The sequence below is a fragment of the Tachypleus tridentatus genome, chromosome 13 (genome assembly GCF_004210375.1).
Source record: "Tachypleus tridentatus isolate NWPU-2018 chromosome 13, ASM421037v1, whole genome shotgun sequence".
NCBI classification, from domain to species: Eukaryota; Metazoa; Arthropoda; class Merostomata; order Xiphosura; family Limulidae; genus Tachypleus; species Tachypleus tridentatus.
This window is the reverse complement of record NC_134837.1, coordinates 187,029,429-187,040,526: the sequence shown is the minus strand read 5'-3', so window position 1 is coordinate 187,040,526 and position 11,098 is coordinate 187,029,429. Positions and strand designations below refer to the sequence as shown.

At 34.2% G+C, this 11,098-nt stretch overlaps 1 protein-coding gene across 1 annotated transcript in view; it reads left to right on the top strand.

The window, feature by feature from the left end:
* The first annotated feature begins 273 nt into the window (after positions 1-273).
* LOC143237709 (gamma-aminobutyric acid receptor subunit pi-like) overlaps positions 274-11,098 on the top strand; it is a 31,998-nt gene continuing 21,173 nt past the window's right edge. Inside the window, exons 1-2 of the mRNA XM_076477237.1 lie at positions 274-522; positions 8,012-8,085. Coding sequence (XP_076333352.1) covers positions 365-522; positions 8,012-8,085 — 232 coding nt within the window. The 5' untranslated portion in view covers positions 274-364. The remainder of the gene's footprint in view (positions 523-8,011; positions 8,086-11,098) is intronic.

Sequence of the window (11,098 nt, the reverse complement as noted above, 5' to 3'; positions counted from 1 at the left end):
TACGGATACATAAAGGTATATTATATTTATCTCTAAATGTCAACTGGCGATACATCACAGTAATATTTTTCTCTAGCAACCTACACTACGTTTTTGGAAAACATTTACGTGCGGTGATTGATATTTTATTTAAGTTATCTTATGCACATATACTTATGGTCGTCAGTGAACATTAGAATGTCGTGCGTTATCTATGAGCACTTTATTGTCAGGAGAACGAAACCTACTATTAAACATTCAGTTGTACATTTCTAAACAGTAGAGAATGTTGTTCTCGAAAGAGTGCATTAACAATTAGTCTTTAGAGACATGTGACCTCTGAAGCTGTCTGTATTCTCTGGTGGCCGTTCTCTACTCCACTACAATGTTTAAAGTTTTAGCTCTGCAGACGCTAGCTACAAGACACATCCTGAGAGAAGACAGTCACAGAGGAAATATGTTTTTGTATCTACTTCTATTGTTTCATGTGGTTCATGTTCTTGGATCCTCCGTAGACAATTGTGGTAACATCACAGAAGATAAGTAGGGCATTACTACATTCAGAGATAAATCTAATATCTATCGTAATACGAGCCTAATTAGTAACTAAAGAAATATGATGTAGAAAAACCATAATTTATGGATATTTTGATTAATTTATCACACATGTATATGAACAACTGTCTCAATATTTCCCCAGTGTTATATGGAAGGGTATCAATCGTTATCATTGTTAGTAACAATAGTGTTATATGGAAGAGTATGAATCGTTACCATTGTTAGTAACAATAGTGTTGTGTGGAAAGGTATTATGTGTTCATTATTTGGATTTTTTTTTCTGAAGTTAATTTTGCTTGTTCATTAGGAATTAACTCATTTTTTGTAGTATTTTGATCTTATTTGCTACACTCGAATTTGGAATGCGATATGATATTCCGATTTGTCTATGATTACCTTCATCTGCCATAAAATTATTATTTTGTTGTCTTAAAGTTTCCGAGATTTTTTTGTAATAAATAGGCTTTTCTATCGTATTTTGTTAGCTATAAATAAGGTAGATATGTTATGTCCTTTAAATTCGACACTTTCTTTAGGTGAAGTTTGTTATTATGTGTTTAGGTGTTTCTGCGGTTTTTTATAAACACAACATAACCATAAAAAACACCAAATACTAAATAAAGAAATAAACATAAACAAACGTAAAATTAAAGAAGCCTCACTTATACAACAACTCAAGCCCAAAATAGACCAATACAAAGGAACACCTTTATACCTATATAAATAAATATAATCAAACATCTAAGCACAACCCCCTTCAAACATGTGGTCAGCTATCGGTCAGTTACCTCTTTTTTTTCATTGTGAGCCTGACGATGACCGATGAAGGTCGAAACGTCGTTCGCTCCTCTGCATAAAAAATGTTCTTAACCCAAACCAGCCGTTTTTACATATATATTTTTATCACTATGTGTTTCGGTAGGTATGTAGTGTTATTACCCTAGTTTCATAGGTCCAGTTATCGGTTAAGTTTGTTGTTATGTGGGTTTTTTTGTTTTTATGTAAGGTAGTGGCCCCAGTTTCATAGGTTGTTAACGGTGAAGTTTATTACTATGTTTTTGTTTAGTGGTGTTATGACCTAAGTTTCGTAAATTATTTTAACGGTTAAATTTATTACCTGGTTAATTGATGATATTGTCGCAAAGCAGCTGATAAAACAAAAATGTAAAGGTAAAATCTTTGTAAAATGTAAAAAAATTAATTAGGATATATTAAAACTTTAAAAAGCACGTAAAAACGTAGAATTTAAAAAGGTAATGATCCTTAGACATGTAAAAACACAAGTAAGGTGGAAGTGTCACCATTGCTAATAACATTATCCAGCGTCAGTAGAAAACCAAGGGCAAAACTTTCAAGGTCTTTGAAAGTCGTAACGACGGCACGACGTTTAAATGTGGACTATTGTGATTTCACTGTCACACAGACCACGAATTGGTGCATAAATCCCAGATAAAAGAAAACGATGAGTTAAAAACTGCGACCAATATTTAGCTAGTTAGGACAACTTCCTCCTCTCAGAAACAAAGACGGCCAAGTTCCAGTAGAAGGTTTTATGTGGAATAGCATGTTATCACTCCAAATCAACTGGCAACTAGCACAGAGCCGAGCTTTGAATGCAGGGCCATAGTCCATGTATGGGACAGGCATGGCTGTGATAGAGCAGACAGACTTAGCTGTAGTGTCAGCGAGCTCCTTCCTGTGAATACCGACATGGTGTTGTGTAATAAAAAAATGGATAGAAATGGAAGCTAAATAAAAATTAGAGAGTCGGTTTTGAATATCGTCGAGAACAGGGCGTACACCATAGCTTCTACGTGATTCAGGGTAAGAGAAATGGCGTACAATTCGGCAGTGACATGAAAACTGTAGAGGGGATCCCGTGTGCAACCACCGAACCACAACAAATTATGGCACAGCCCACAGAATCACCTGATTTCGAACCATCCATATAGATGAAAGGATGGTTTGAAAGATGTTCATCTAACAGAAAATGGTACTTCCAATCAAGAGTATCGGTCATCTTCAGATGACTAAAAGAAAGGTCACATTTGGAGATGGTAATAAGCCATGGTGGGACCAATGGAGACAGCAATTTCATTCGAGGACAGACCAAATTCAGCCTGCTGTGCCTGGATATGAAGGCCAATAGAAAGAATGGTGGACTGTTTATTCTGAAAAAGCATGGTCCACTAAGGAAGGAAGACACAACCCCAGGTGGGATTTCATGGTAAAAATCACAGTTTTGAGGCATACAGTAAAAAAAAAAAAGGCTTATAAACGGCGAAAGTGTAGAGGAGGTTCATGAGACTCAGCATACAAACTCTAGACTGAAGAATTACAGAAAGTCTTCGTACAGATCCGAAGACCCAGATGGTGAATGGGGTCCAACACCTTCAAGGCTGAGGTTTTGGCAGAACCATAGACCTCAGACCCCAAGTCTAGTTCGATCGAATGAAGACACAATAGATCTTTCGCATATAATATCGATCTGCGGATAGAGGAAGAGAGGACACAGAAGACGTTCAGTACTCTTGTACACTTGATTGGTAGCTGCATTATGTGTGAGATAAAGGTCACCTTATGGTGAAAGATAAGCCCAAGATCTTCACCTTAAGGACCACGGGAAGAACAACTATGAGACAGAGCTCAGGATGAGGATGAATTTCTCGTGCATGCAATAGGTTTGAAGAAAGAGAAGGTAAAATCGTTTGTTGTGGTCCACTTTAACAAACAATTAAGAATAATCTGAAGCTGCCATTCAATAAACCTCATGTTTGACAACTGACATTGAAACTCTAGGAGGAAGATGTCCCGTGATGACATTAAGCTTCACTCTGAAAAGTGTTACACTCAAGACACAGCCCTGAGGGACTTCAAGTTCCTATGGAAAAGAACGGGAAAGAACATACTTAGAATTGCCAATCCGTTATAAAGTTTGGATAAATGGGGATAAGTAGTGATGCAACACATGTAATACAAGGAAATGAATACTGCTGTTTTTAAGACTTGGTTGTTTACCAATGATCTGGAGTTTTGTTGTTTCATTTTTATTTGGATTTGGGGGATCCACAATGAATGAACAAAGATGTAATGTCCAATAAAGGATGAGAAAATGAGGCGTCGAATCCAACTGTGACAGTGACTGTACAATAGAGTTGTCCATTCGTGGTCGTTTTCCAATAATTTGTTTTTCTTCAATTTTTTCATGGACTGAGGTATCTATATCAAAGAGATTAAATTTCAATGCCCACTGACCTCACCTACCATGAAGCCCTACTAGGGGATGCACTACAATGTCAAAGAAAGACACTGCAACAACTCCACGGTTTCGTAACCATTATGCCCAAACACCAGAATCAGGTACAATATCCATAACATGTCTAAAGTAGTATGTTAGAGTTCGATCTCTCAACCACAGGTTCCGCTCCACCTCTTCACGTGTGGCCACGCATGACAAACACGTGGATGGATGCTCAGATTACAAACATGTAAACTGAAAGTACACAACTTTCTCTGAGAGGTCTCCTCTTCACGTACAGGAATCCACACCGAAGGAAAGGTTATTACTGCGTCTTTAGATGTACCTCTCTAGTTTTATGACCAAAGTTCCGTAGGGTCTGTTAATGGTGGGGTTTATTACTATAAGTTTAGCTGTGCGTCTGTAATTTTATGGCCCACGTTCCGTAGGTTTTGTTAATGGTGAAGTTTATTACTGTGAGTGTGTGTTTAGGTGTGTATTTGTCGTGTTATGACCCACATTTCGTAGGTTCTGTTAACGGTTAGGTTTATTACTATGTGTTTAAATGTGTCTGTGGTGTTAATTATTATCTGTTTAGGTCAATCAGTTGTGTTATGATCTAAGTTCATACATCTTCAACTTTACCCAAATTAAATGGCAAAAAAGTATGGAAAAAATACAATGACTGAGAAATTAGTTTCCACATTTCCATGTTTGTCCCACTAGATTCCAAGAACCTCACGTCACAAGTGATACTAGATTGTGCTGATAGAAGGTTTGTTCCAACAGAGTGTATTAAGTTAATTCAGCTAATATTTTTGTCTGTGTAAGTTTTACATTACTCTCACTTAAGTTTCTTGTAAATTTTCTACAAGTTCAACTTTAAAATATCATCTAACTTTCTTTCTATAAATTACCACCTAAGATCTTATCTAAAACATTTTCCACGTTTCGTACTTTTAAACATCTATCTCGTGTTCCAGTCTAAAAACATACACACGATATACACAGTTATTTTGTACCGTGTTAACAAAAGATTACTGAGTGCAAAACTAATTTAATGTAGTAATGATTTTTATCTAATGCATACATTGATGTTTTAACGGTTTCTGGTGCTTAACTTGGATCATTCAATAAAAACAAAAAGGGAAAATCGAGCCTACTAAATGATCATATTATTTCTGTGACTAGAAGTCGTATAAGATAGCTCAACTAACATAGGCTTAAGTTCACATTATAAGATCTCTCCTCACTTCCCATCAAATAATCGTTATTCAACTTACATAGGCTTCATTTCACAATTTAAAATCTTTCTTCACTTTCGATCAAATAATCATTTTTCAACTAACATAAGTCTAAGTTCACAACATAAAATTTCTCCTCACTTCCCATGAAATAATCATTCTGCACCTAACATAAACCTAAGTTCATAATATAAGATCTCTCATCACTCCCCATAAAATAATCATTTTTGAACTAAAATAGACCTCAGTTTACAATATGAGATTTCTCCTTACTTCCTATCAAATAATCATTCTGAAAGTAACATAGGCCTAAGTTCACAATATAAGATCTATTCTTACTCCCCATCAAATAATCATTCTTCAACTAACACAGACAAAAATTCACAATATAAAACTTCTCCTCACTTCCCATCAAATAATTATTCTTAATCTAACGTAGGTCTAGCTTCATAATATGAAATCTCGCCTCACTTCCCATCAAATAATCGTTCTTCAACTAACATAGGTCTACGTTCACATTATAAGAACTCTCATCACATCCAATCAAATAATTATTCTTCAACTAGCATAGGCCTAAATTCACAACATAAAAAATCTCCTTACTTCTCATTAAATAATCATTCTTCAACTAACAATATCCTTAGTTCAAAATTTAAGATCTCTCCCCACTCCCCATCAAAGAATCATTCCTCAACTAAAATAGGCCTAAGTGTACAATATGAGATCTCTTCTTATGTTCCATCAAATAACCATTCTTCAACTAACATCGGTCTAAGTTCATAATACAAGATCTCTCCCTATTTCCCATGTAATAATTGTTCTTCAACTAATATAGGTCTAAGTTCACAATATAAGATATCTCCTCACTTGCCATCAACTAATCGTTCTTCAATTTACGTAGGCTTAAGTTCACAGCATAAAAACTCTCGTGACTTTCCATCAAATAATCATTCTTCAACTGACATAGCCCTAAGTTCACAGTATAAGATCTCGCCTTACTTCCCATCAAAGAATCATTCTTCATCTAATATATTCCTAAGTTCACAATTTAAGATCTCTTCTTACTTCCCATTAAATAATCATTCTTCAACTACCATATGTCTAGGTTCACAATATAAGATATCTCCTCACTTATCATCAAATAATCATTCTTCAATTAACATTGGTTTAAGTTCACAATGTAAGATCTATTCTCACTTCCCATCAAATAATCATTCTTCGACTAATGTAGATCAAAGTTCACAACGTAAACTCTCCCTCACTTCCCATCAAATAATCATTCTTCGACTAATGTAGATCAAAGTTCACAACGTAAACTCTCCCTCACTTCCCATCAAATAATCATTCTTCAACTAACATAGGTCTAAGTTCAAATATAAGATATCTTTTTCCTTCCCATTAAATAATCGTTCTTCAACTAACATAGGACTAGGTTCACAACATAAGATCTCTCCTCACTTCGCATCAAATAATCATTCTTCAAATAACATATATTTATAAGTTCACAATATAAGATCTCTTCTTATTTCCCATTAATTAATCGTTCTCCAACTAACATAGGCTTAACTTCACAATATAAAATCTGTCCTAATTCCCCATCAAATAATCATTCTTCAACTAACGTAGGTCTAAGTTCACAATATGAAATCTCTCCTCACTTCCCATCCAATAATCAATCTTCAGCTAACGGAAGTCTAAGTTCACAACATAAGATCTCTCCTTACGTCCCATCAAATAATCGTTCTTCAACTGGTATAGGTCTATATTCACAATATAAGATATCTCCTCACTTTCCATCAACTAACCATTCTTGAACTAACATTTGCTTAAGCTAACACTGTTAGATCTTCTCTTATTTCTCTTTAAATGATCATTCTTCAACTAACATAGGCTTATGTTCATGATATAAGATCTATCTTCACCTCCCATCAAATAACTATTTTTCAACTAACATAGGTCTAAGTTCACAATTTAAGATCTCTCCTTATTTCCCATCAGATAATCGTTGTTCAACTAACATAGGCCTGGGCTCATAATATAAAATCTCTCCTCACTTCCCACGAAATAATCATTGTTCAACTGACATAGGCATCAGTTCAAAATATAAGGTCTATTCTTACGTCACATCAAATAATCATTCCTTAACTAATATAGGCCTTAGTTTACGATATAAGATCTCTCCACACTTCCCATCAAAGAATCATTCTTTAACTAACATAGGTCTATGTTCACGATATAAGATCAGATCTCTCCCCACTTCGAATCAAGTAATCATTCTTCAACTAACAAAAATCTAAATTGATAATATAAGATATTTACAGAGGTTTACTGTAATGGCTAGCCAATACTTGTCTGTCTTCAATTATTCTTGGATAACTTTAATTTATTTTCGTCTACGTTACACAATTTTATTATAATGGTTAACCAACACTACTTGTTTTAGTCATTCTTAAAAAATCATAATTTATTTCATCTCCTTTTAGCAGGTTTACTGTAATTATTTTTGAAGAATCTTAAGTTATTCTCATTTCCGTTACAGAGCTTTACTGTAATGTACAAGCAGCACTGTCTTCAGTTATTTTGAAAAATCTTAATTTATTTTCATCTTTGTTACACAGGTTTAGTGTAATGGACAGCCAACACTTGTCTCTCTCTAACCATTCTTGAGATCGTGACCATGAATTCTGTTTTTATATCTAGTTTTCTTAAAATCTCTTTGTTATTCTGTCTGTGCATAGTGTTCTTAATATAAAAACTATTTCGAATTCAAAGCGTGTGTTCGTATTGATGTATTTCATTATTTTAACCATCAAGATGATGTTTACATCATAAGTCAAATGTTTTATTTCACTCTAGCGTTTGTTTTTCTTTTTTGAAAAGAAATAACCAATTAGGATTTTATTGAAAGAAAATAATATTCAGAAAATATTATGTAATTTAATTTGAAAACTTATATTTTTTCAAATTCTTGTATAAATATTCCATCTGGTAGGTTCTCTGGAACTGACGGAATGTTAAAATTTCTACCAGAAAATTACAAAGCATCAGAAGCTCCCAGGTTTGCGGGTAAGTATCATCTAAGTTTGAACCGGTGTATATCGGCCCCAATAAATAACTCAGAATCTCATGTCACATCTTATCCAGAAATCAAGATGTCGTTGTCATTTTTTAAATATTAATTGGATGTAGTTAATAAATTACTTTTTGTAGCGAGCTATAGAAAGTCCAGTATATCATTTTAAGCGATTTTAATGCTTTTCTGCGGCATTACAGTTTATGTCACCACGTCGAATCATATTCTATTTGATGACCGTGCATCTTGACAATAGCTCTAAAGCCTATGTGCCATTGCTAAGTTTTTCGTAGGTAGAAACCCATGTCGAAAATGAGGGCCATATTTTCAACAGCCCGAACACATCTAAACTCATAAGTATTTTTTTCTGTGCTCACCGATTTCATTCTTTAATTGCTTGAGATATGAGGTGTTGAATAGATGGCATGATTCGTAGTTCTAATCTTGGCGACTTGCTGACTTTATTGACAAAGCAGATATTTATCTATGTTACAAATGTTCCAGAACATTTATTTATAGTAAGCAGAGCTCATCTTGACGTTAATGTCGTATAATATTTAAATAACTCCAGGGATGATCATGAACCTCTTCAGAAAGATTTGTTAAATATCGTGTACCACATTGGATAGGATACGAGCGAGACTCGATACAGTTATTAACACTCCTACGAAAAGTGGGGCCTAATAGGCCCCAGAGCAACTTGAAAGGTTATTAATATTAGGCTAATAATTTTGTATTTAAATGAAATTGCCATTTAAATCCATTAATGAATGGATTAACGAGATTCCCACTGTCCCTATCTACTATCTAGCGAAACCACAGCCAGGGGAACGGACTTGGAGAAATCAGGACTAGAAACGTCTTTTCGTAGGAGTGTTAAGGTACATGTTGTCATTGTAAATGCAATTTCTTTCCTGTAGGCATTATGCACATTAAATCCGTATCAGAAACGTGTCGTGACGTGTGTCGCGTTTCGAGACAGATAGACGATTCTTGATTATGTGGACAACTATGACCACTGACTTCTATATTCTGGGATAACCAACTGTAAGAAGACAATTTACTTGCCTTACCATAGTTATGATAAGACTTGTAGTTGTTGTTTTCGAATTAAGTACAAAGTTACACAATGGGCTATCTCTGCTTTGCCCACCACGGGTATCGAAACCCGGATTTTAGTGTTGTAAGTCCGCAGACATACCGCTGAGCCACTGGGGGGCGGGTAAGACTTGTAACCCCAAGTTGATCTGTATCAAGAACAAAGGACATCGTCACAAATTCTAGAAGACTGAACTGAACATACTATTATATATGGTCAGAACTTGTGAATGTTTAATAAGAATGTAGTTCTAATATCTGCCGTTTTCGGTGACTTCATATTGGCCGTGACTATCACGTGATTTGGTTATCTACACATTCAAACCCCTTTTAAATTCGTATTAAATCTATTGTATTATATACCTGTTCTGTTCTGAAGAATATTTACAGAACTTATTGACCAATAATTTAAATAAGTCTGCGTTTCTATACCAGGGCCAAAAACTCTTAAGTTCAATAAGTACCCAACTTATGAAACATAAATATTATTTCCTGACATTAAACAGTTCTCCTTGGATAATTATATTTACAAGGTTTTTTCATTGTCTTTTTCTGTTTTCTTAGTTTGTATTTACCCCAAGATATATCTGTTAATCAACATAATTGTTTTATATCAGATATTAGAATTACCTAAATGATAATGATATCACATACGGAGATTCAACTTGTCGTCTCCCATATGTAAACGGTGTATGGTAAGCCTATACTATATAAACTAAACTAACATTGAAAACCAGAAGTATCAAATATTGGTTCTTATATGTATACTTTATTAGGTTGCTTAGTCACAGGAAACTAGTAATAAGTTTACATATAAAGAAAACATTTCCAGTCACGACAGAATTAATTCACTTTTATAAAGCAGCTAAAAATATGAATTAATTATTGTGTACTTAACGATAATGTATAATACCCTAGATGGTATAAGGTGTGTTGAGTCTTATGTACTTTAAGGTAGTGTATAATACCCTAGATGGTATAAGGTGTGTTGAGTCTTGTGTACTTTACGGTAGTGTATAATACCCTAGATGGTATAAGGTGTGTTGAGTCTTGTGTACTTCACGGTAGTGTGTAATAACCCAGATGGTAGGAGATGCGTTAAGTCTTGTGTTGAGTCTCCCTTGGCCAAAGTAAATGTTGTTTAGAGAAAGTTGATCGGTGGGTGTGTGTGTATATACGCCGAAAAGATAGTTTAGTGAAGCTCACCTTCTGTTGCACCAACACTTTATAATCAGGTACAGAAAAGGGTATCTCCTTTGTTTATTCTTATCTCATAATGGTCCCACCTTTCATTTTTATCTTTCTAACAGATAGATATACTACACGAAAAATACAGAAAATAGTTTTTGTTTTGAATTTTTTACCTAACACATAGTTCCTTGGTTTAACCTTTAAACCGGTTAATAATTTATAGGTTTTTTCAAGCCAGTTTCCACACTAATAATGGTTTCGTTACAATCTGATTTAAGTTCTTATCTTCCAAAAAGTAATTATTCCACTAAATCTAAGCTTCCAACCTTTAGGTTATAACAGAAACACTTATTTAAACATACACAATTGAGTATGACAACTTACACATAGAGTTAAACATTATAAGTTACACATACAGTTAAAGATTATAAATTACATATACAGTTGAAGATTTTAACTTACACATAGAGATTTGAGGACTATAATTTACAAATACAAACTTGAAGATTAACAGTTGAAGATTACAACTTACACATACACTGTTAAAGATTATAACTTTTACATACACAGTTGAATATTATAACTTACGCATACAGTCTAAGATTATAGCTCACCCATACAATTGAAGATAATATCTTACACATTCACTGATGAAGATTACAACTTTCTCCTCAACTGTTGAAGATTATAACTTACACATACAATTGAAATTTATAA